Source organism: Peromyscus leucopus, chromosome 10, assembly GCF_004664715.2.
Source record: "Peromyscus leucopus breed LL Stock chromosome 10, UCI_PerLeu_2.1, whole genome shotgun sequence".
Lineage (NCBI taxonomy): Eukaryota > Metazoa > Chordata > Mammalia > Rodentia > Cricetidae > Peromyscus > Peromyscus leucopus.
In genome coordinates this window covers 17898049-17924942 of record NC_051071.1, presented here as the reverse complement: position 1 = coordinate 17924942, position 26894 = coordinate 17898049, and the positions used below count along the sequence as shown (strand labels likewise).

General features: G+C 39.8%; 1 protein-coding gene across 3 annotated transcripts; it reads left to right on the top strand.

Annotated features, from left to right (window-relative positions):
- The first annotated feature begins 67 nt into the window (after nucleotides 1–67).
- Cnrip1 (cannabinoid receptor interacting protein 1) lies at nucleotides 68–26894 on the top strand. 3 transcript variants are annotated; one of them, XM_028887414.2, is made up of 3 exons: nucleotides 68–607; nucleotides 2804–2954; nucleotides 25903–26894. In XM_028887414.2, exons 1-3 carry the CDS (start codon nucleotides 429–431, stop codon nucleotides 26065–26067), a joined length of 495 nt encoding a protein of 164 aa, XP_028743247.1. In that variant the 5' UTR covers nucleotides 68–428; the 3' UTR covers nucleotides 26068–26894. The 3 variants fall into 3 exon arrangements, with proteins under 3 accessions (XP_028743247.1, XP_037064863.1, XP_037064862.1); XM_037208968.1 differs by having other exon boundaries at nucleotides 484–575; XM_037208967.1 differs by lacking the exon at nucleotides 68–607 and adding an exon at nucleotides 614–747.

Here is a 26894-nt window from a genome sequence, read left to right as displayed (position 1 = left end):
TGCATCCGGTGCTGTTCTAGGAGGAGCCTACACGTCAGTCCTGCTGAAGGGGATTGTGGTGCGTAAACAGGATTAACTCTCTAGCCCCCAGCTGTGCTGATTTGCGGGGCAGCCTGCCAGTCCAGTCCCCGCGAGCCCTCGCCGTGCGTGCAGAGCCCAGCGTGTGGAGCGGGGGATGGGGCAGCCAGCTGCCTCTGTGCTGTGTCTGGGGCTGGCTCCCTGGCTGAGTGCGGTGGAGGGCCACAGCCTCAACAGCAGCTGCTCAAAATCTGGGGTGGACGGAGGCGACCGCTCCTAGCTGTGGCCTGCATCCATCTGCTCCCTCTTCCTCCCTGCCTGTCCCCTCTGCCCGTCGCGCTACAGCAGCTCCCTCCAACCCACACTGCCCATCATCACCACGGCCAGGGTCGCCAGCCCCTCTGCCAGCTATGGGGGACCTACCGGGGCTCGTGCGCCTTTCCATCGCGCTGCGCATCCAGCCCAATGACGGCCCTGTTTTCTTCAAGGTGGACGGGCAGCGCTTCGGCCAGAACCGCACAATCAAGCTGCTCACCGGCTCCTCCTACAAGGTGGAAGTGAAGATCAAACCCACAACACTGCAGGTCGAGTGAGTGTGGGGCGCGCCGGGCGGCAGGGCGTTAATACCCCGGGTATGGGAGGAGCGCGGAGGCCCCAGGACATTCCTAGCCTCCACTTGACTCCCCTAGCCTCTCCGGTGCTCAGCGGGATCTGGGGTGAAGGCAAGAGGTGAACGCCCTGTCCCCAAGCTACTCTCCTGCCCTGAGCTTGTAGCCCTGCAGTCCATCTTCCTTCCACCCATCTCAGCAAGAGCCTTTAAATCTACGACAGGAAGCCAGGGCTTGGGGCTCTCGTTGTTGTTGTGTTTGGACGTTTGCTTTTGGTTTCTTGTGAATTTCTCTTCTGTCCAGCTACAACGGGGAACCACAGGTAGATAGGGTGGGGCAGTTGGTAGAAAGGTAGGGAGGGGTTCAGCAACCGCAATCCCATCCCTCCTCTCCTGGATCCTAGGAGCTCTCCTGCTTTTGCTGGGGAGACTGAAGCAGGTGGGGGAGGGCTGAGGAATGAGTAGCCTCAGAGGACAGATGGTCACTGGATTCCCTGAGGAGTGCTCCCCACTACTCCTTTCCAGAGTTAACGGCACAAATTGGAGGACACCGCCTGTGCTTTGGCCTACCTTTATGGTTTTCCATGAACTGTGCTTTTTCTTTCTTTGCTGGCTGAATTTTTCGGTCAGCCTGGTGATGTAACCTGTGATGGTTAGCAAGACAGGTGTAAAGCAGCGTAGTGGCGTATGGAAAATAATTCAAACGTGGGTCTTGGTTTCATTTCCTGTTGCTGTGATAAAAATGCTCACAATTCGAGGTTACAGTCCATCTTGTAGAAGAGTCAGGGCAGCTGGAACCTGAAGAAGCTAGTCATAATTACATCCACGGTCAAGAACAGAGAGCAGAGAATGGATACCTGCACTCCAGTGCTCAGCTGCTCCCCCGTTTTCCTTAGGTCCACATCCCCGCCCATGAGATGGTACCCTCCACTTTTAGGATGGCTCTTCTAAGGCCAAGCCATCGAGATAGTCCCTCCTTGAGAATCCCTTCCCAGGTGGTTCTAGATTGTGTCACATTGACAATTGGAACCAGCCATCCAGGGTCCTTTACGTTTACCTTTCACTTAAACATTGTGTGAAGTCTGGATTGTAAGAAAAAACAACCCAAAACTTAGCATACCTAACATATGCTGAGGGAGGAAGGGGCTTTGAATCCATCAGATACTTTTAGTTTGAACTCAGTAAAGTTATTTTATTTAGTCTTCTTGACCCAAAGATCTGTAGCCACGCTTGGATGGTTTCTGGCTTTCCCAGTCCATTGAATTCATCAGCACCTCCCCACACACACACACACACACACACAAACCTCCACCTCACAGGTCCCTGAACCCAGTGTCCTCACACTGCCTAATTGTCTCTACACTTGTATCCAGGCTTTTCCTTTCTCGTCCACCCTGACAACATTTGCCCTCACTTATAAGTGTTATTTCCCCTTCTTTTGGGGGTAGTTCTATAGATTTTGAGTTAATCTAAAAGCAAGTTGGATGGTGATAAAGTTTTCTCTATTAACATTTAAGTTTTATTAAGGAGTTCTAATCCAGGAACTCCCAAATTGAGTTTGTATCAAATTTCTGAAGGACTGGTCAATTTGGGGCTCACCAGAGTTTTTAGTTTGATATTTCCATGGTGAAGCGTAAATGTTTACATTCTGATAGTTGATATTCAGACTTTGCATTTGAGAACAGGTATCCTGAGATAAAGGAGATCAGGAGTGATACCACTGAGAATTTCTAGAATGTGATAAACCTGAAAGAAAATCTTTGATGGTTGGAACAAAAAATAATAAAACCCATTAGAGAGGTCAGGAGTCTTTGAAACTATATATATATCATCTAGATTTACCAGTATCAAATTACATCCCAGACCAATAGAATCCTGATCTCTGGAGTTTGGGAGTCAGGCTGAGCATAAGCGGCATTTTAATTCCATAGATGATTTCAATGAGAAAAGAGTTCTTCTACATGAGAATACTGAAGTCAGTCCAGAGAGTGGAAGTAGTTGGTCTATGATCATAATACTGAATAGCTGGACAACTGTAACCTCCTCAACTTTCAGAAGTTTCTATCATATCTTCCTTAGCCAAACCCTGTGGGTTTCCTCTCTAGGATTTTGGTTTAGACTAGAACAGGATACCTAAGCTAATTCCTACCATCTGTGCTCAACTCAAGTCCATTGCAGGAACATTTCCATTGGTGGTGTGCTTGTCCCACTGGAGCTGAAGTGTAAAGAGCCTGATGGGGAGAGAGTTGTCTACACGGGCATATATGATACAGAAGGTGTAGCTCCTACCAAAAGTGGTGAGCGACAACCCATCCAGATCACCATGCCGGTAAGTCCAAGTTGGGGAAGTAGGGGTGTGGTTTCAGAACAAATAGAAACTACAGAGGGAAAAAAAAAAAAATCACTACCTCTTTAAGAATAAAAAAAGATGCTTTGGAGCCAGTTACTATGGAAATTGGGTTCAGTTTCCCTCATGGACCTGTGGAGAGAGAGAGAGTAATGTAACTGATGCTCTTTTATACGATGGACTGAACTTTCAGACATCAAAGAAGCCAGGTAAATGGTTCTGGGAGAGATAGTCGCCATGTTGCCATTTTCTCTGTTGTGTTCTATACAAGGACTTGTTTAAACAATTCACTCTGAAAAGGCTGTGATTCTACATGGCTCATAGTCCTTTAAATGTGAAAAAAAATCTCTAAACAGATGACATTTGCTATTTAAATGCACTCCACCTGAAGGAACCTAAAAAGTGACTGCTATGGTGGACAATAAGATGTTAGTCCTACCACATCCAGTCTGTCATTCCTCTGTATCCATGGGGGATTTGTTCCAAGATCACTCACAGATGCTGGAATCCACAGGTGCTCTTCCCTTATATATATATAATGGCTCAGTATTTGCATATAAACCATTCATGCCATTGCATAGACTTTAAATCAGCTTTGGATTGGATATCTCTTGTGTTGTATTCTTTAGGGAATGATGACAAAAAAAAAGTCCTTGCATGTTCAATACACACACAATTTTCTTTTGAGTGTTTTCAGTTCAAAATTGATTAATCCATGGACATAGAGTCTATTCACATAGAATACATGTGTATATTATAAGAAAGCATTTATCACCAAGGAATATTAACATTGAGTAGATAAAAGGATAGAGTTGACAAATAGTTAGTAATTGTACGTTCACATATAGTAGATGATGCAGTAAGCTTGCTAAAATGTAAGAAAAGGGAAGATCACCTAGCAGACTACTGTAAAAACTGGTCAGTCTTTTCCCTCAGAAAGAGCAGCTTGGCACTGTGTGCCCTCCGCCTCCACAGAGGAGATCACAGAATTCCCCAAATATCCATACAGGGAAAAAATTCCTCTGAAGGTTACTTAAAATTTCAGTCCTGGTTCCCATAACCAGTGTTTTGGGCTTTGTTGTTGTTGTTGTTGTTGTTGTTGTTTTAATTTAATGATGGTTAAGCTAGGACCAAAGAAACTGACATGCCTACAGAGCATCAACCCTGATAAAGATGGTCTGTGGAGCCCCCTTTAAAGACAAAGATCTAAGATCTTATCCATCCCATCTGATAAAACCGTAAGGTCTCACAGTGTCCAATATCCTTAAAACAGCTACAGCGGTAACATAAGGAAAGAATCTAGGAGCCCGTTCTTTTGAGAGATACATTTGAACTTCTCTAGTCAGGAATTCTGTTTACCACTAGAGAGTCAACAGAGGAAAATACAAAAGTGTGGGAAATACTAATTTCTCTTAGAGACAACTGTTGTCAATATTTTAGTTCGTATTCTTAGCTACTTCTGCTATGTCTTTGCATGCATGCATAGGTTTTTTTTCTTATATACATATACGTCCAAAAATGTAAATATGGAACATAATTTTGAAGTCCATTATGTGAGTGTATCAATATCTCCTATATTGGTTATTTTCATTTCTCACTACTGTAAGGAAAACTACTTTAAGTTTTACTCATGTAAGGAAAACTACTTTAAGTTTTACTCATGTCTTCAAAGTTATTGTTTACTTGGGATAGATTTCCAAAAGAAATGTGAATGCTAGGGGATTTTTACAAACACACTGACCTCTAGAAATGTAAGGAGAGTCTGGATAGATGACTCAGTAGCTTGCCAGCCAGCCTGACAACCTGAGTTCAATCCCGAGAGCCAACCTAGTGGAAAGAAAGAAATCTGACTTAGGCTGCACCTAAGACATACACCCTCACAATAAATGATAGGATACTTAGTAATAATAAATAAACATAATTAAAAAACCACTTCTAAATGTTTTAACCACAATAGAATATTTTAAAATTTATGTTTCTAATTACTGCTGGCTTGAAATATTTGCTGTTTGTGCTTCCTTTATAAATTACATATCATCTTTTATCCATCTCAACCTGTGTGTCTTACTGACTTCAATAAATCTTAAAGTGATCTCTTACTGTATTTTAAATGTGCTCATCAATTATCATGTGTATTAACTTTGGTCACAATGTAAATTTAATTTTTTAAAATGTAGCCTGACTTATTAGTCTTTCCTTCTATGGCTTTTGCAGTTAGCACCAATCCAGAATGGAAAATCTTTCCTAATTCTGAGATTAATTGTGCATACATATAAACACAACTACCTTTGTACATTTTTGTTTGAATTCTCATGGTTTCATTTGTGAAATTTTGCATGAATTAGACTTAAATATCATTTCAGTTCCTATCATTCTATTGGAAGATAATGTAGGAATTAATTCCTAAAATAAGCCTAACTTAAATATTTTATTAAATATATTGTAAATTCAATGGTATAAGATTACATTTAGAAATTTCTTATTATTAATTTTTATTTATTTCATTTATCAGAAAGTATTTGAGAATTTCCTAAATTTGGGGCACTAGGGGAAGAGCAGCAAAAATAAATAAATAAATAAATAAATAAATAAATAAATAAATAAATAAATAAATAAGCATTCCTGACTTCAAAGAGCTTCTAATCTTAGGAAGCAGAAGCATATTTTATATATGTCTACCAATAATGGTGTCAACAGTAGCTAATATAAACCAAGCTTGGTGATGCATGCCTACATGGACTCATGAGGTCAAGTCAGCCTTGTGAATTCAAAGCCAAGCTGTGCTGTATAGTCAAACCAGTCTCAAAAACAAGAACAGCTGCTATTATAAAAACTATAATGAAAATGTATAATCCCTTTGGAGGATATACCAGGAGTGTTATTTAGGTTCAAGATTAGGAAAGAAATACAGAATGAGAGGCTGGATGTGCAGCTTGACAGGAAAGAGCAAATTCTGTTCTCGAAAAGGTTTGGTTCCTAGCACCCACTTCGACAAGCTCTCAACCACTTGCAGCTCAAATTCCAAGGATCTGAGGCTTTTTTTCCAGCCCACAGGTTCCTTCACATAAACTCAGGCAGGCAGGCAGGCAGACATACACATAAATAAAAGTAAATAAATCTTGAAAGGAGGGAAGAAGTCTTCCATATTTTTGATATTCAACTATGCTGCATGTGTGAACTCTGCTATTGTGTGTGCTATTTTACACATTTTACACATTACACAGTAGATCACACATTTTATTTCAAGCTTCCTTTTTCTCTTTACATACAAGTGCACAGCTTGATTGTTTTCTGCTTTTGGCATTGTGTATAAGGCTGTGATGAGCATCTGAGTATAATTCTCAACATTATGTACACTCCAAAAAAGAAATGAAATACATTTTCATTTCTTTTGAATAAATGACCAAGAGGATTTCTAAGTCACAAGATAGTATACATTTAACTACATAAGAAATGTCCCAGACCACAACCCATAGAACCATAGAGGCTATATATATAGCATGGAGGTCCCTAGGACAACTGTGGCTTATAATAAATTTCGGTTTTACTCAATTATTGAAAAAAAATAGCCAAATGAATGGAAACACATGAACTATGAACCAAAGGCTGAGGGGCCCCCAGCTGGATCAGGCCCTCTGAATAGGTGAGACAGCTGATTGGCTTGATCAGTTTGGGAGGCAACTAGGCAGTGGGACCAAGTCCTGTGCTCATTGCATGAGTTGGCTGTTTAAAACCTGGAGCTTATGTAGGGACACTTGGCTCAGCCTGGGAGGAAGGGACTGGACCTCCCTGGACTGAGTCTACCAGGTTGATCGCAGTCCTCAGGGGAGGATTTTCCCTGGAGGAGGTGGGAATGGGCGTGGGCTGGGGGTAAGGGGAGGGGGTGGGAGGGGGAGAATAGGGGGAACCCGTGGCTGTTATGTAGAACTGAATGGTATTGTAAAATAAAATTTAAAAAATTAAAAAAAAAAGAAAGAAAGAAAATGCCTCCATAAGATTGAGCTGTAGGCAAGCCTTTAGGGCAATAAAAAAAAAAAAATGTCCATGCTGGAGAGATGGCTTGCTGAATGATGCTCTTCCAGAGGACCTGAGTTCAGTTCCCAACACCGATATCAGGGACTCACAGCTGCCTGTAACTCCAGCTCTAGCAGATCTGATACTTCCATGATACTTCCATCCCGCTGAAGGTACCTGAACTCATATCACAACCCCCCACAGACACACATAATTTAAAATAATAAAAATGGAGGGTGCCACAGAGATAGCTCAGCAGTCAAGTGTGGGCAATGCTCTTCTAGAGGACCAAGTTAGGTTCCCAGCCCCCACCACATGGCTCACAACTGTCTGTAACTCCAGATCCAGGGGCTCTGACATCCTCTTCTGACCTCCAGAAGCATGTACACGTAGTCACACACACACACACACACACACACACACACACACACACACACACACACACACACCATTTACAAATAAAATAAATCCTATTTTAAATGCCCAAACTGTTGTAACTTTTTCTTTCCACCAGAAATATTGTGTGAATCTTAGTTGCTTTAGACTCTCTGTAGATGCCCATCTTTAAGTCTGGAAATGAAAGAGACCTAGAATATCCAACAAAATTTTGTTTTGCAATCTATAATGATTTCTTACTTTAGAACTACAAGTATATATTTAAAACTTTGGATTGTTATTCTAGCCCTTTATATTTTTATAGAGATTTTAAAATTAGCTTGTATATATATTCAATAATTGGGCTGCTATATTTGCATCAAATCTATAGGCCAGCCAGGTGTGATAGCATACACCTGCTAATGACAGCTACTCAAGAGACTAGGATAGCTTGTGCCCAAGAGTTCAAGGTGAGGCTATGAAACATGAGACACCGTATGGAGGAGAAGGAGAAGAGGAGGAAGAGAAGAGTAGTCTATATGTGTAATCACAGCAATTGGAAAGCCAAGGGAGAAGTAACAGTACTAGACAACATACCAAGGCTGTGTCAGGAAACAAAAATCAGAGATGAAAATCTATAAATCAGTTTGGAGAAATTTGATGCCATTATATTGAGTCTTCTAATCCATTAATATATCTATTTAAAATCCTCATCTTCTGTGTAATAGGTTACAATATCCCCTATGCAGGTTTCATGATTTTTTTAATTTACTATTATTTGATAATTCTCTATGCTACTATAAATATAATTCTTTTCATTGCTGATATGGATATAAAATTGGTTTCTGCATTAATCTTCAATCCTGAAATCTGGCAAATCTGGTTGATTCATCCTGTAGCTTTTCTTGTGAAATCACTGTTAATTTCTACATGTGCTGTCATGGAAAATTTCGTTTTTCTTTCTTTCTTTCCTTCCCATCTCTATTCCTTTTATTTATGGCTTGATTATAATAGCTAAGAACTTCAGTGTGATGCTGAATGGAAATGGTGAGAGTCATTATCCATGTCTCTCCATCTTCAGGAGAAAGAGTTCAACTTTTTAACAGTATGATGTTAGCTATATACTTTTTAATATAAACTCAATATTAAAGAGATTCCCTTCTGCTTTCCTGAGCACTTTCATTATATTGTTATAGAATGTTTTCAAGATCTTTGTGTATTAACAGAGTTTATAAGTATCTTCTTCTTTGTTTTGTTTATATTACTCTTTTCCAAAGTTGAAATAACCTTGAATTCCAAGATAAGTAGTAATTGATTATGGTGTGTTTTCTATATGAGAAGAATATCTTCTCATATTAATATCTTATTGATGAATTTTCTATCTATGTTTCTGCAAGTGATTGGTCTGAACTTCTCTTGTTATGTGTTTATCTGGTCTCAGTATCAAGATAGTGCTAGCTGCATGAAATGATTTGGAAAGCATTCACACCTTACAGATCTCATAATATATTGAATAGAATTCACCAAAGCTTTCCATTAAAATTCAGTTTTATCAGATTAGTCATATATCCAGACTTTGCCTTTGAAGTAATTAATTTTTTTGTTGTTCTATCTACTTCAATAAAACTGTTCATGGTAATTCTTCTTTTAATATTTTATTTCAATTTGTTTTAACTCGTGTGTGTGTGTGTGTGTGTGTGTGTGTGTGTGTGTGTGTGTGTGTGTGTTCAGGTGCCCGAGGAGGCCAGAGGAAGCTGGCTGATGTGGGTGCTAAGAACCAACCTCAGGTCCTCTGGAAGAGCAGTGCTTACTCTTAACCGCTCAGCCATCTTTCCTGCTCCCATGATAATTCTTACCCATCCTTAGGATTTCTAGCAAGATCCACTCTGTTACTCTTGATATTCAAAATGTCTGTTTTTTTCTGATCAGTGTAGCTAGACATTTACTGCCTTTAACAACCTTTTCAAAATCTTGCCTTTGCTTTTACATTGATTCTGGACCTGTATTTTCTTCCTCTATTTGCCTTGAAATATTATAATTGAGGTGTAATGCAAAGTAAAATGATGCCTTTATATATTGTAAAGTCTGGTTTTAAGTAGTTTCGCTGTGGTGCATCTAATTATGTTTTTCTTTGTATTGGTTTTTATTGGGAATCATTGAATTTATTGAATCTATAAGCTTTTTACCAAAATTTAGAGTACTATGAACCTTTATTTTGGTAAATACTTTTTCTCCTACAGCCACAAATTTTATTTTTATTGAAGGTGTTCAATTACAAATTAAAATGTCTTAGTATTGGACTATTCACATTTATTTCTCAGGGTTATTTTGTTTTTGTATTTTGCATTTGATGTCATTCGTTTCAACTAAGTTGTCAACTTCATTGACAGCATCATTGGCAAAAAAAAATTCATAGTAATCCTTTGTCTCTCTTTTTTTTCTTTTTTATTTAATTTATTTATTTTACATCTAGATTGCTAATTTTGACATATTGACCATTTATGATCTGAAAAGACAAAGATATTATCCCTAAATCCAGAGCAAGGTACAAGAAAGACAATTTTTAAATAGAGAAAAGAACTATAAAAGTTGTAACATATTATACAGTCTGAACAGGTAACACTTAAGAATATATATATGTATATATGTGTGTGTGTGTGTGTGTGTGTGTGTGTGTGTGTGTATGCAGGGGATAATAATGAAAAAAGAGGTGATGAATCTTTTTTTAAATTTAATTTTATTTTACAATATAATTTAGTTCTACATATCAGCCACGGATTCCCTTGTTCTCCCCCCTTCAGCCTCCTCCCCTTCCCCCCAGTCCACTCCCCATTCCCACCTCTTCCAGGGCAAAGCCTCCCCTGAGGATTGAGATCAACCTGGTAGACTCAGTCCAGGCAGGTCCAGTCCCCTCCTCCCAGGCTGAGCCAAGCGTCCCTGCATAAGCCCCAGGTTTCAAACAGCTAACTCATGCAATGAGCACAAGACCTGGTCCCACTGCCTGGATGTGTCTCTCTTTTCTTATAGGATTCCAAATACACATATGTAAGGAAGCTTGGTGTTATCTCCTAAGCCTTTGAGACTGTATTCAACCTTCTTTAATTAAAAAAAAAAAAATGTTTTTATTGAAATAGAATTGCATCACTTTCTCCTCTCTTTTCCCTCCTTGCATCCCCCCAAACTACCTTCTCTCAAACCCCTTCTGTGTCCCCCACTCTCAAGTTGGCAGCCTCTTCTTCTTTTGCTATTATTGTTATATACATATAGGTGTATGTATATATGTATGTGTGTTGTATGTGAAATATATATAAATACAACTTCTTCAGGCTGTTTTTGTTCGTGGTATGTATATAATTCAGAGCTGAGGACCCTGCATTAGACAACCAGTTAGTGGGTTCTTCCCTGGTGGGGGTTACTTCTCCTTCTCCCAGCTGTAATTAGTCGCCTGTCGTTCTGTGGGTCCCCAGAGAGTTCTGAATGCAGTGTGTTTACGTTCACTGGTTCTCCTGAAATTTTCAGATGCACCAGCCCTATTTTTAATTTTTATTTTAAGACAGGGTCTCATTAAGTTGCCTAGACTGGCCTGAAACATTTTCATATTCTTTATCTCCAAAGAGGCCTTGAACCTGTGATCTTCCTACCCCAGCTTCCTAGGTAGCTGGGGTTGCAGCAAAGCCACCCCTGGCTGTAATTGTGGTTTGAGATCTTTGATAAGTCCAACATCTGCCTCCATTCATAAGCAGCTATGGGCGGATTTCCCCTAGGTGTACACTTCTCTGTGTCATTACAAGTTTGGTAACTTTGGCTAGTAACACTGAGTGTTCTACTTTCTCTTTTACTCTCCTGTGTATAAATTGTGTCCCTTAGCCAAAAGTCAGCACGTTCCCCGTTTCAGAGGCTTTGAGAATTGGAGATTATTTTCATAAACTTAACTTGATGAACAAACTTAATCCAAAATGCTTTCAGACCAAAAATAATCGTTTTGCTTTTTGAGATCGGGTGGTCTTGAAGTCACAGTTCTCTCGTTTCAGCTCATTGAGTGTCAAGGTTACAGGCAAGTACCACCACATTTAGCTCAAACCCCAAACTTCCTCAGGGTCAGGCTGGTACAGAGTTTCAGATTTTTTATCTTCAGGTTAGAGATGTTCAACCTGTATTACGGTGTTTTCACATCCTGGCCAGCACTGAACCGCTTGACTCAAACTTCAAGCTCCATCTTCCAGGCGGCGTGGAGCAGCTGACGACGGCTCTATCAGCCTTCCTACCTTCTATTTGCTGACTTTCTAACTTGACATCCCTCTGTGCCCATGGGATGCAACAGTCAGACAACACTAGAGGTCTTTATCTCTACATTTTATTTATTTATTTTGTGTGTGAGCACACAGGACGCAGGCGGAGGTCAGAGGGCAATCGTGGGATTTGGTTCTCAGCTTCCACCATGTAAGGCCCCAGGAACCAAACTCAGGTTACCAGACTTGGAAGTGTACTCTCTGAGCCATCCTCTAAGTCCCAAATTGAGATTTTGATACTGAGATTTTAGACCTGTCTACCCTGAGTTACCCCTAAATATCCAGCTTCACTATCATTTCTAAATTCTTAGCTTTGCACTGAAAATCAGTAAAACTTCAATTTCTCAAGTTTGGGCTGTAGTTTATTTATTTTCATATGTGCTTATACTTTTAAATTTGGGTCATACCTCTGAGAAAGAAAACAATGTTTTTCTGAGTTTGACTTAATTCACTTAACATGATGATATGCCATTGTATCCATCTTCCTGAAAATGTCATTATTCAATTTTTCTTTATGGCTGCATAAAATTCCATTCTGTTTATGTTCTGTATTTTATTAATCCATCCATCTGTTAATGAACATCAAAGTGTGTTCCATTGCCTGCCTCTGTAGCAATAAACATGGATACACAAGTATACAAGTATTTCTACAGTATGTTGGCCTAGAGTCCTTCAGGCATATGCCCAAAAATGCTATAGCTGGGTCATATAATAGCTCTATTTTCGGTGTTTTGAGAAACCTTCTTACTATTTCCTCAGTGGCTGCAAAGTTTACACTTCCATCAGCAGTGGCTTAGGAAGGGTTCCTCTTTTCTCACATCCTAGCCAGCACATGTTGTCTTGTGTTTTCTTGGTGACAGCCATTCTGCTGGGGTGAGGCAGAATCTCAATGCAGTTTTAACTGTTTTTTTTCTAGTAGCTAAGGATATTGAACAACTGATCAAGTAATTATTTGTCATCTCAATGTCTTCTTTTGAAGACTGTCTTGTCTATTCAGTTCATTGGCTCATTTTTTGATGGGAGAGTTTGGGTTTGGAGTGTTTCATTTTTGCAGTCCTTTGTGTATTCTGAATATCCATACCCAGAATTTGCTATGCAGAAGCATCATAATCTTATAGACCACCGTCTGTCAACTCTTGGGCTCACTCTATGTGCTGCTGGAATCCTGTTTAGAGACTCTCTGCCCGTATCTACACCTTGAAGTATTTTACCTGTGTTTTCCTCTATCCATTTCAAAGTTTCTGTTCCTACATAGTGTGGTGGTTTAAATGAAAATGGACCCAGAGAGAGTGTCACTATTAGGAGGCCTTTTTAGAATAGGTGTGAAGTTATTCCACTGATGCTCAAGCCAGGCCCAGCATCACTCTGTCTTCCTGCTGGCTGCTGATCCAGATGTAGAACTCTTGGCTGCCTCTCCAGCACCATGTCTACTTGCCTGCTTCCATGCTTCCCACCCTGAAGATAATGGACTGAACCTCTAAACTGTAAGCCAGCCCCAATTAGATGTTTTCCATTATAAGAGTTGTCGTGGTCATAATGTCTCTTCACAGAAATAGAAACCTAAGACAAAAAGTTTCTGGGGGGTTTTGTTGTTTTGTTTTATCCATTTTGAGTTTATTTTTATGTACAGTGAGAAGAGATCTGTTTCCAGTCTAACCCTTGCCCTGTGAAACATCATTTGTTTTTCCCCCGGCATCATTTTTATCCTGGTTAAGTTTCAGCTGCTATGATAAACCCCTTTACCAAGAAAAAAGTTTATTTCATCTTACAATTGTAGTCCCTCATGAAAGGAAGTCACAGAAGGAAATCAAGGCAGGAATCCGGAGTCAGGAACTGAAATGAAGGAGCGTGCTTACTAGCTTGTTCTCCATGACTTGCTTATCCTGCTTTCTTACACAATCCAGGACCACCTGGTCCAAGAGTGGAACCACATACAATGGGCTGGTACCTTGCACATAAATAATTAAGAAATTACCTCACAGACTTACCTTCAGGGCAATCGGATGGAGGCAATTCCTCAATTGAGATATTGGGGGGTGGGTGTCTCCAAGCACCACAATCAGCAGAATGTCAATCCATGAGAGGCAAGAAGGGAACACAACTCGGTATCCAATGTTGGTTCAAAGTTCAAGAGTCTGACACCAGGTGGTTTATTTTAGGCATATTTAGCAAAATTTTGGGGAGGGGAGATTCCTGGTGATAATTAACTCAATCCTGTGTGCACAACAAATCTTAAGACATGATTACACTGAAACTCCTGTAACGTACAAGTGACATCTTCCATAAAGATGGGTTCTATAGATAAACTGAGAAAACAGGATCAAGGTAAATAAGCTCATGATAAGGGTCTTGGGAAGCCAGATGTGGCCTGGCCCTACAGATGGCACAGACGTCACCAGGCTATGAACCACATCCATCCCCAGCCTTGTGGATGGAAAACAGTTCATACATCGCTTCCTTTGAAGAGACAGTCCTGTGTGTTTAATACTCCTGGTTCCCCTAGTGCTTGTCCATGAGCACAAGGACATTCTTCCTACCAGTTCTCTCTCCCTATATACATCTAAGTTTGTGTCAGGTTGACAAAAACCAACCAGCATAATTTGTTATAGAGGCTGTCTGTCAGTATAAATTCAGTCTTCCCAATATCATTTTAAAGAGGCTCTGCTTTCCCCAGAGAATGTTTTTGGACCTGGATTAGTTACTTTTCTTGTTGCTATGACAAAAGCCTGATTAAAGCAAATCAAGGAAGAAAGGGTTTATTGTGGCTTAGAGATAGAGGACACAGCTCATCCTGGCTGGGAAGGCGTATCAGGAGCTTCAGGCAGCTGGTCGCAAAGCCTCCCAAGTTAAGAGGCAGAAAAAGATGAACGTGGTGCTCCACTCATTTTCTCCTTTTGACTTGGACCCCAACTCATGTAATGGTGTCACCCACATTTATGGCGAAGCTTACAATCTCACAGACAGGCCCAGAGATTTGTTTCCATGGTTACTTTAAATCCCACAAGTTGAAAAAGTTAATCATCCCAAGCACCTTTTATCAAAGTTTAGGAGACTGTAACATGTGAGTATATTTTTGGATCTTCTAATCTGTTTTATTTTTCTGTGTGTCTGTCTTTCTGCCAGTATACACTATCTTTGTCACTGTGGCTCTGTGGCACAGTTCTCAACCTTCCCAATCCTGAGACCCTTTGATATAGTTCCTCATGTTGTGGTGACCCCAAACTATAAAATTATTTCTTTGCTACTTCATAGTTGAAATTTTGCTACTGTTATGAATCGTGGTGTAAATATCTGACATACACAATATCTGATGTGCAACCCCAAAGGGGTCATAACACAGAGGCTGAGAAGCACTGCTCTATAGTATATTACATGGCAGGTATTGCTATGCATGCATGCAGCATTGTTCTTTCTGCTCAGGATTGCTTTGAATATTCGTGATCTTATGTCTTTCTTTGTGAATTTTAGGATTGTTTTCTCTTGATCTGGAAAGAATGCCACTGGAATTTTTTTAGAGGGATTGTATTAAATCTATACATGGTTTCTGACAGTATTGCCATTGGCTAGGTTTATTTATTGTGTATGTGTGTAGTATATGTACATACACGTTTGTGTGTGTGTGTGTGTGTGTGTGTGTGGTATATGTACATACAGGTTTGTGTGTGTGAATTTGCATGTAGGCATGTGTGTGTATTTATGTGGAGGACAGAAGTTAAGGTCAGGTGCCTTCTGCTATCATTCTCCATCTTAATTTTGGCAAAAGAGTCTCTCACTGAATTCTACACAGTATTACTGAGTGACCAGACAGGCTGCCTGTAAGGTACAAGGATCTACCTGTCCCCCCCACCCTGACCCCCAAGCACTAGTGTCACAGATACGTGTGACATGTTCAGCCTTTGCATAGGTGCTTGCAAACTCATGTCCTCATGCTGTGCAGTGGGCATTTTACTGACGAGACTATCTATCCAGCCCATGGACAATTTTTATAAAATTTGATTGATTGATGATTGATTGATTGATTGATTTGTAGGCTAAAGCATGCCACAGCATACATGTGGAGGTCAAAGGACAGCTTTGTGGAAGTTGCTTTTCTCCTTCACACATACAGGTACCAGGAATTGAACTCAGGGTGACATGGCTGAGGTCAAGTGCCTTGAACCGCTGAGCCACCTCAGCAGCCTGATTTAAGGAATTTGTGAATTTCATCCTTGATTCATCAACTCATTAATACTCCAAGTATATAGATTGATCAATCTCAATGTATTTATGTATTTCCTATAGTTTTTTCTGTTAATTTCTAGTTTATTATACTACAGTTTAGTAAAATACAGAGGATTATTTCAATTCTTTTTTACTTAGCAAATCTTGATTTGTGGCCTACAGTGTGATCCATTTTAAGAAAGGTTTCATGGGCTGCTGAGATCCTTGTATAAGGATCAAGCAGATCTTTTAAATCTGTTGGTATTTATTTTGTGAAATTATCTTCTGCACTAAGTGAAGGAACCCACATCTCCCTGCTTAGGTCCATTTACAATACCTAAAAACCTTCTACACCAAATGAGAGACCTCCAGCTTCCCCTGTCTAGGTCTGCCTAAGCCCAGTTGGATCCTCACTCTGTGTGCCCAGACTCCTGTATCAGCCCCATCTATGCCACCCAAGAATTTTTTCTCCAGGAGCCCAACCCACACAGCTTCCTGTAGCAGTTGAGGGAACATGGCTTTCTCTACTTAGGACCACCCATGCACCAAGACTTCACTCTAAACCAGTGGTTCTCAACTTTACTAATCCTGCCTCCTCATGTTGTGGTGACCCCAACCATAAAATTATTTTTGTTGCTACTTCATAACTGCAATTTTGCTACTGTTATGAACTATAATGTAAATATCTGTGTTTTCCAGTGGTCTTAGGCAATCCCTATGAAAGGGTCATTAGACCAGCAAAGGGGTCACAACCCAAGGGTTGAGAACCACTGCTGTAGACAATCTTTAACTCTCAGAAGAAAAAGAGAGAGAGAGCCTGCAGCTCTCAATACCAGCCACACATTGGAAAATTATTTCAAACATACCAAGACTTAAGCAACTTCTAAATATTGTACACACTTCCAGTGAAAGAAGAAACATGGCTTGAACAAAAGGGGGTCTGGAGAGATGGCTCAGTGGTTAAGAGTTCTTGCTACCCTTCCAGAGGACCCAAGTTCAATTTCTAGCACACACCTCAAGTATCTGGCAACTACCTGTATCTCCAGCTCAAGGGGATTAAATGTTTTCTTCCAGCTTTCACACATTCATGTTCATAAACACATACACATTAATAAAAATAACAATAAATCTATTTCAAAAGAAAGAATGACCCAGCCAAATAACTTCAGGTGTATATATCCCCACACAGAAACAAAATTAAAGACCAAGAAAACGTATCTCCTCCAAAACTTATTAATTCCATAATAATGAACCCTAATGAGAACAACATGGAAGGACTTCCAGGAATAGAATTTTAAACAGTGGTTGTAATTATATTCAAACAACTCAAAGGAAGCATGGATATAGTACAAAAGAACAGAAACAAGCTGAATCAAATAAAGGAACCAATACAAGACATGAAAATACAGTTTATAAAAGAGAATTACTAAAGAAAAGCGAGCTGGAATGATGCTGTACATGAAAATCTTCAATAAACCAAATTTTTCAAAATCCCCACCAACATAATGGATCATTTAGAAAACAAAGTATCAGGGTTATAAGACAAGGTAGAGGGACTGGGTCAGTGACAAATTGTTAAAAAATATATTTATAGAATATAGATGAGATTTGGGATACCACTAAAAGATCTAGCCTTAGGATGGTGTGCATAGAAAAATAAGAATATCATACCAAAGACATAAAGAATATTTTCAATAAAAGCATAAAAGAAAATTTTTCCAAACCTAGAGAAAGAAATTCCCATCCAGGTACAAAAGGCCAACAGAACACCAATTAGATAGGACCAGAAATGAAATACCCATAGCATTATAGTTAAGACATTAAAAACACAGAATAAAGAAAGAGTATTGAAAGCTGAAAGAGAGACTGGTCGAGTTACTTATAAAGGCAAGCTCATCAGAATAACAGATGATAGGTTATTCAAAGAAACTTAAAGAGAGATATGTGCAAAGATCTCTGCCAGGTTCTGAAGGACAGCAACTGTCAACTCAGACTATTATACATAGAAAGTGTTATCTATTAACGTTGAAGGAGAAGTGAAAAGAAAACTTTGTATGATAAGAACTGATTAAAGAATGCATGATCACTACAATAGCTCTATAATGGACACTGAAGAGTGAGGAGTTTGGGATTAACTCCACTGGCAGAGGAAGTCTCAAAACAGCCGAGTATAGACTCTGTTGTGTGCTTGGTAGTGGTGACTCTAATGAAGATTTATAATGAAAAGGAGCAAGCTGAGCAAGGTAAATTACAAAATATAAAATATAAGGAGAAAAGGAGCACCAAATAGTGGAATGCAACTAAGTTCTGTGTTCAGGGAGATAACCAGATTAAGAAATGGAATAAAGGGAGTGGTGACCTCAGGGCAAGATCTCATCCAGCTAAATTTCCAACTTGTGAAAAGGAACTAAAGAAAAACTTAGAGCTGGGTGTGGTAGTGCACGCCTTTAATCCCAGCACTAGGAAGGCAGAGGCTGGCAGATCTCTGAGTTTGAGGCCAGCCTGGTCTACAGATCCAGGTTCAGGACAACCAAGCTTAGGTAGCAAAGGTGAAAAAGAAAAAGCTAGTCAAGATGTAATTGAAGGAGAAGGTCATGTTTCAGTCCCAGCAAGCAGCAGAATTTGGTAGCTTCAGCCACATGGTTATGCCTGTTAAGGACAGAAGAAACAGGTTATGGAATTTGCCTCTGTGCCTAAGGAAAGTCACTGAGGCCAGGCATGTGTCAGGGTTGTCCCTGAATGGAGGCCTAGAGAGGCCATTGTGTGAAGCTGTGAAGTTGAAACCTGGATTGCTTTGGAGACCCCAAGATGTGAGAGATGCCAGAGCTATGGGATACTTACTAAGGAGAGCAGCTAACAGGGGCTGGAACCAGCCCAAGAAAAAGAAGTATGTTGTATTCAACAGAACTGAACAGAGTTGGAGATCTGAGTAGCATTTTGACATCAGACCTGGAGACGCAGGGTTTGGAATTTATCCATATGGTTTTTGGTCTTTCTTTGGTCCAGTATTTCCTCACTATGCTCCCTTCCCTATGTTTTGAAACGGTAATATATATCCTGTGCCAATATATGTTGGAAGTATGTGATATGTTTTGTTTTTTTTAAATAGGGAATTACAGTTAAGAGATCACATGAATCTCAGAAGAGACTTTGAACTTTGGACTTTTAAACATTGTTGAGATTGTGATAGACTATGGGAACTTTTGAAGTTTGACTAAATGCATTTTGCATTACGATATTGTCAAAAGCTTATGGTGGCCAGGGAGTGGAACGTGGTGGTTTGAATGTAATTGGCCCCCATAATCTCATAGGGAGTGGCACTATTAGGAGGTATGGCTTTGTTGAAGTGCAGTAGCCTTGTTGGAGAAGTGTGTCACTGTCGGGGTGGGCTTTGAGGTCCCTTTTGCTCAAGCTTCCCTCAGTGTGACTTTCAGACCATTTCTTGTTGCCTGGAAGATGTAAGAATCTCAGCTACTTCTCCAGCACCATGTCTGCCTGCATGCCGCTATGTCCCACCATGATGATAATGGACTGAGCCTCTGAAACTATAAGCAATTCACCCCAATTAGATGTTTTCCCTTATAAGAGTTGCTATGATTATGGTGTCTCTTCACAGCAACAGAAACCCTAAGACAGGCACCAAAAGAAACACTTCAGTCTGAGGAGAAGGGTAAACTCACTACAGAGGACACAGGGAATAAATAAATAATACCAGGACACTTAATCAAAGAAATCTTTGAAAGCACCACAATAAAATGACAGGAATTAATACATATCCTATATCAATGATGGAATATTAGCAGATTCAATTTTCCAATAAAAAGATACAGATCAGCAAATTAAATTGGAGAACAAGAGCCATCATTTTGCTGCCTTCAAAAACAATTCACCTGGTGGTCTTGGGTTCTATAAGAAAGCAAGCTGAGCAAGCCATGGGGAGCAAGCCAGTAAGCAGCATCCCTCCCCTCCATGGCCTCTGCATCAGCTCCTGCCTCCAGGATCCTGCCCTGTTTGAGTTCTTGTCCTGACTTCCTTCCTTCAGTGATAAACAGCAATGCTGAAGTCTAAGCCAAATAAACCCTTTCCTCCTCAACTTGCTTTTTTGTCATGGTGTTTCATAAGACAGGTGATGTCAGATTCATAAAATAGAAATTTTCCCATCTCTATCTGAAGAAATTTATGAAGAATTGGTATATTTTCTTAAGTTTCTGAAATTATTAATGAATGATTTATCAAAGATTTAAACCTAGATTCAATCTCATTCTCTCTCTCTCTCTCTCTCTCTCTCTCTCTCTCTCTCTCTCTGTGTGTGTGTGTGTGTGTGTGTGTGTGTGTTGTGTGTGTGTGCGTGTGCGTGTGCGTGTGCGGGTGCGTGTGCGTGTGCGTGTGCGTGTGCGTGTGCGTGTGTGTGTGTGTGTGTGTGTGTGTGTGTGGTTTCTATTCATGTGAATCTGTGTGTATATCTCTGGAGACCAGAAGTTAACTCCAGATAGCTCCCTTGATCATTCCCCACCTTATTTTTTGAGATGGGGGTCTCTCACTAAACCTGGAGTTCATCACTTTGACTAGGCTAGCTGCCCAGTAAGCCCAGGGATCTGCCTGCCTCCACCCTCATAGCACTGGACTTAGAGATCTGTGCCCAGTGTTTTACATGAGTACTGTGGACCCAAGCTTAGGTCCCTGTGTTTGTACAATAGGCACCTACTAATGGAGCCATCCCCTCAACTCAATGCCTTTAGGAGCTATGACTCCACTGGAAGTTTGTGTCTTTCAAGGGGAAATTTTTACTTCTAGTGTGTGGGAGGGTGTGCAGAGGTGTGCACACCACAGTGTGCATGTGGAGATCAGGTGGCAACTTTGAGTAGTCATCTCTTTCCACCCATCTTTATGTGGGCTCCAGGAATAAAAATCAAGTTGCTAGGCTTGCATGCCGTTGCTTACTTTCTTCTACTCACTGAGTGATTCTGCCAGGCCAAGTTATCCATCTTGATTGAAATTATTGCTATAAATATTTTACAGCTAAAGGTCTATGTAATGTGTAATTCTGCTCTGTTTTACTTTTTATCCATGACATTGGTAATTTTTATTCTTTTATTTAGTTGTTAAGAGTGTATTAATTTCTCATAGCAGTTGTGACAATGTGCACAAGATCTATGCAAACTCAAACCAGACAAAATCCCAGCATGGAGAGGAGAGGGAGGTACAAAGTCCCATTCCTAGCCTGAAGAGCTACTGGCAATTGATAGCTGCTGGGAAAGGGAGAGTCAATCATTTTAAAGGTGTGGCCCCAATGTGTCAACCACATCCAGTGCACACACATCCAGGCATATGTAGGCAACACAAACTGTACTGGGTGGGTTAAAAAACTAAAGAAGAGGATGCAAGTTGGGTGGGTGAAGGAGGGTGTATCTGAGAGATATTGAGAGAGGAGCAAATATGATCAAAATACATTGTTCAGAATTCTCAAAATACTAATAAGATGAGAAAAAAAGTTTATCAATTTAAATATTTTCAAAACACTAAATTTTAATGTCATTATTTTTTCTCATAGGATAAATAAGGAGGGAGGAGCAAGCCTGTGTGGTTGCTTCTGTTCTCAGACAGATGAGAAAGTCTGAGCTAGACAGTGTAAGGACCAGGAAGTGGAACTCCAGAAAATCAGTGGGAAGAATAAAAATCTAAGGCCTGGGAGGGAGGAAGATGTGCGGACGTAACAGTGGTGTACTTCAGCGCGACTTTGGACTTAGCAGTAATCAAGAGAAGCCAAACCAAACGAAGACTATAAACTAACATCTCGTGTATTTGCTACGACCGTTGCCATCAGCATATTTCTATTTTGTCTCTTGTGTTACTGAATATTACTGAATCTTCTTAGTTTAAGACTTCCAGGGGCTGGAGAGATGGCTCAGTGGTTAGGAACACTCGCTGGTCCTCCAGAGTACCCGGGGTTCTATCCCTGACACCTACATGGAATTTCACAACCACCTCTAACTCCAATTCCAGGGGATCCATCGCCCCCTTCTGGTCACTGAGGGCACTGAACACGCTACATGCAGGCAAAAACACCCCTACACATAAACTAAAAATAAATTTCTAGAAATGACTTCCCTGATTTAAATTTTTTTCAGGCAAGTTAATAATACTGAAGTTTTCTCTTATGTGTGGCTATATTATTCGTTTTTTATGTTTTTGTTTTGTTATTTTATATCCAGCTCTTTCTTATTTCAAGAAACTTAGTGTTTCAGTGTTTCCCCCGCACTTACCTGGCACATGGCTTTGGGCTGCCGCTTCTCTCTGATGACTAGCTTTATTTGAAAACTATTTTCATACTAAAATGTTTTGCTACTGAATTATGTACTTTATAAAATACCTTTATTGGCCAGAGATGCAGGTCAGCCCTCAGAAGGCAGAGGCAGGAACATCTTTGTGATTTCAAGGTCAGCGGGATTTACATAGCAAGCCTCAGATAGATGGACCCACACGGTGAGACCTTATCTCAAAACAAGTTAGCCATTGTAATTTAGAATTCGGATTCCAGTTAAATTTTGTAATTCAGTTGTGCCTACCACTGGAAATACCTTCTGTCAGTTAAAACTAATAATACTTCATTTTTAAAAGTGAGTTATTAAGCCAGGCGGTGGTGGCTCACGCCTTTAATCCCAGTAATCGGGAGGCAGAGGCAGAGGCAGACGGATCTTTGTGAGTTCGAGGCCAGCCTGGGCTACAGAGTGAGTTCCAGGAAAGGTGCAAAGCTACACAGAGAAACCCTGTCTCAAAAACAAAAAACAAAAAAAAGTGAATTATTAAATAAGATTGCAATTTGAACATAGCACTACTGTCTTATTTTGAACAGAGCTGTGATACTTTCATTAGAATGTACATATTCTTCATATAATTTATAATGTGTCAGTCTTAACTTTAGAGGTAGGATAAGTCATTTCATTTTGAAAATAGCTCTTTTTCACAGAAAAATTTGGATAAAAAAATAGAAAAATTCGATTACTTAAATGTTAAAACTCTGCTTTAGTATACTTTAGATTTTACATATTTGAGCTCATGTGTATAAACTGTTCTAATCTTTTTCTGGTTAAGATTGTTCTATGCATGTTCTCACATCATATTAATAACCTGAGTTACTCCATAATGGCTATGCAAATCCCCCATCCCAATACACCGCCATTTTCATAATATTTTCTTAATAACAGATGCCTAGAACAGTGCTTCTAGGACTTAGAAATTTAAAGTAATTGAATAGATAACTGGTACCTCTGTAAAAGTTTGTATTTGCTTAACTGTAAATAGTGTGTTTGAATATTTTTCAAACATTAATTATAGTTTTCTGTTTTAATTTTTTTTAATATTTTATTTTATGTGTATGTATGTGTGCCTTAATGTCGGAGCCCAAAGAGGTCAGAGGAGGCCTCAGATCCCCTGGAACTGGGATTTACAGATGGTTATGAGCCAACATATGGGTGCTGGGAACTGGACCGGGTCCTCTGCAAGAGCAACAAGCGTCTTTAACCACTGAGCCATCTTTCCTGCCCCTATGGTTTTCTTTTAATGAACTATAATTCAGTCTTTTATCCTAACAGTAACTCATACAATTCATGTAATTTTTTTTTGCTTATTACACATTTTACATTATTACTTGACCAAAACTGCCAATACTTAGTTTGGGTTTCAGGGTTTTTTTTTTTCTTTTTTTCTCATTAAATTTTAAAAATACAAATAAGCACATAGGAAAGTAAATGTATTCAATCAATTTTCAACATTAAGTTGCAATTAGGAAAGTGGTATTAAATTGGACATTAAAATAATACTATCCTAGATTTTATCTTTTACTGAGGATCAACCTAGAGTCTTTCAAGTTTTCTGAGCAGATACTCTACCACTGAACTCTATCCCTGTCCCAATACTATGCATTCATTATTGTAATGTACTTGATTTATGTAAGAATAACTATATATTTTTACATTAAAATTTCTATATAATAGCCTGTTCTATAAATAAATATTTTCATGTTCAGTTTTCACTGCTCTGAACTTTATGACATTTTTATAGGAAGTACAATTTCTGGACCCACATTCACTCACACCTTTAACCTGACTGTCAAAGAACTCCTTAATGACGTACTCAGCAGCCTACCTTCCCATGGCTTACTGCAAATGGATACTGATTTAAAAAGCAATCAACTATGTGACATGATTACAAATAATAAATAAATCAGTATACCGTTCAATGTGTTTTGGTTGACATTAACCAAGATATAGAATATTTTTATCATTGTCCTCCAAAAATTCTGTCTTACACATTTTCACCAATCTCCCCGTCTCAGTCCCTAGATAAGCACAGATATTTTGTTAGTATAGATTTTATTTTATCATATAGTTTTAAAGTAATGGGAACCATATGGTATGTGTTCTCTGGAATCTAGATTGTTTTGTTTATAGTGTCTTAAGATCCATCCCTGTTCTTAACCTTATCTGCATGCCCTATTGATAGGTCAGTCACATGTCACACATATTGAAACTTGCCTCCCATCAATTGAATATTGAGGTGTTTTGAGTTTATTCCAGCCTTGGATTATTATAAACAAGCTGCTGTAGGCTCATAGATCTTTAGGCCAGGACTCTCCAAAAAGAGATACTTCCTCTTCATACCTAGGAAGTGTGCAGACTCTAATGGTATCATCCTGTGTTTCACATCAGGCACATTTCCTGAAGGAAAGCCCAGATCTTGATTTGGGACCAAGTTAATGGGTGAGACAATGGTGCAGGGAATAAGTCCTGAGCACCTTGGAAAGCTCTCTGCAAAGCACCTGATCACCCTCCTCTGTATCAACTGCAAAGCATACACCCTTGCCTTGCTCACTGCCCTTCTCTCTATGTCTCCTGGCTCTAAGAGAGTCTAAGATTCCTGCCAAGTCAGTCCCTGCCCCTTCCCATTATGGGAGGATCAGCGGAGAAAATAACTACAGGCATAATGCTGTTTAATGCCAGTTCCTCTAAATAGCCACAGAAGGCAAACCCCAGGCCACCTGAGCATCTGCCCAGTGGCCTCTAGAGCATTCAATGCCCTCTTTGTGGCTACAAGACAGACTCATCTTTATGGCTCAGAATTCTGTACAGTGATTTTTACTGAACCTACCTTCCAATCTTCTAATAAAATGATAACTTTTATTTGCAGTTCAAGCTGGCCTCGAACTCATGGTAGTCTTCTTCTCTCAACATGCCATATGCTGAGATTTCAATGTAAGCCAACATACCTAGCTGGAACGCAAACATCTTAAGAGCAATTATCACACCTTGCACAACTTTTATATGCACAAGGTACATAACAGGCACTCATAGTTTGAGTGGTACAGTACCTAAACTTGAAACTTGGGCATATATGTTTGACCTATACACCCTTGATATGTGACAAATAAGTCTTTATGAATCCAATACTTTAAATCAAATCTTTTGTGGTTTTTCACCTTTAGTCAAATGTCCTCCCCTGAATCAAAACTAGTAATAAAAGAACAATTATTTATACCTTACACTTAGATACATAATATAGACATTTTCTTGTACTACTGTCTTTTGAAACAGAACCCAGAAGATGGCCAGTCGACACTATTCCCTTTATTCTCTTTCCAACTCCCTTCTGTGGCAAGGGGAATTTTTTTAAAAGCACTGTAATTGTGAGAGTCTGAGGTTGGCTCTTCGGAGAACCAAATTTGGAAAACAAGATAAATTTATGAAATAGTCCGATGCCAAAGGGATTTGGGGAAAACATCTTCAATATCTTAGGAATGTGGTACCTAAAAGGAAATGTGTGAGCTTTGCTGACTAAGAGAGATGTGGCTACTGAGACCTGATTATGGGGGGCTGAGTAGCTGACTTTAGCAGGCATCCATTACTTGTGTGTGTCACTGACTTTAGCAGGCATGCACTGCTTGTGTGTGTCACTGACTTTAGTGGAAATACACTGCTTGTGTGTATCACTGGTGTTAGCAGGCACCCATGGCTTGTGACAGGATAAGATTTTGATGGGTGTCTCTCTTCCTTCAGTTCACAGACATTGGGACCTTCGAGACAGTGTGGCAAGTCAAGTTCTACAATTACCACAAGCGAGACCACTGCCAGTGGGGAAGCCCGTTCTCTGTCATTGAGTATGAATGCAAGCCCAACGAGACACGCAGCCTCATGTGGGTGAACAAGGAGTCCTTCCTCTGAATACAGCTCCTTCTGATGTTGCTAGACAATCTCCAGAAATCTACGTTTAGACAGACCAGCACAAGCCTTAACCAAGGCACACCACACCATGGCTGTTTCCCAATGACCTTCTAACCCCAATTATTTTGAACGTGTGATTCCTCTCTGATACAGTAGCTGTGACATGAAAGATGATGTCACATCCCTGAAAGTCCTCCGTCCACTACTCTATGCTGGTGTTCCTGCATCTATCCACACTCCATCACATTGTCTACCAGTGTGACTGGAGCTCGGTGGGACTAGCAGGTTTGTCCTAGACCAGAAAGGTCCACAGGACCATGGTATTTTGTTTCCAAGACAAGCAATGCCTCCCTTTTGTGTTCATTGTCAAATTAAAATAACAATGTGCTTGAGTTCCCCGTGTGTGATATTGTAACATGTAGCATGCAATGTTTGTGAGCATCCAAAGCAGACTTTGTGGAAATGTAACACAATCAGCAGTAAATGGGATTCCAATGCTGTACTTCCTATCAACAGCCCAGCTTTCTCAGAGAAAGAAAGAAAATGACAGAATAAAAAGATGAATCTATAAAGAAACATTTATAATGTATTAATAGTCTTTCAAGTAGCAAGGTATTATGCTGTGGCCTAGTAGAAAGAGGGAAAAGACATTGTTGTGGAACTGGAACTTTGGGTCACCCTTTTGGCAAGCTACCATAGACCAAACACGCATAGAGATGGCATCCCTACATACCATTTCACTTGAACTTTGTACAATCGTGTCTGGAATGGTAATCAACTTTTGATATTTCTTAATAAAGACATTGAAAATCGTGCCCCAACTTGTA

Coding starts and splice junctions, on each gene's coding strand:
- Cnrip1 (XM_028887414.2), top strand. CDS start 429: ATGGGGGACCTACCGGGGCTCGTGCGCCTTTCCATCGCGCTGCGCATC. Junction 608..2,803: donor CCCACAACACTGCAGGTCGA/GTGAGTGTGGGG, acceptor AGTCCATTGCAG/GAACATTTCCATTGGTGGTG. Junction 2,955..25,902: donor CCATCCAGATCACCATGCCG/GTAAGTCCAAGT, acceptor CTCTTCCTTCAG/TTCACAGACATTGGGACCTT.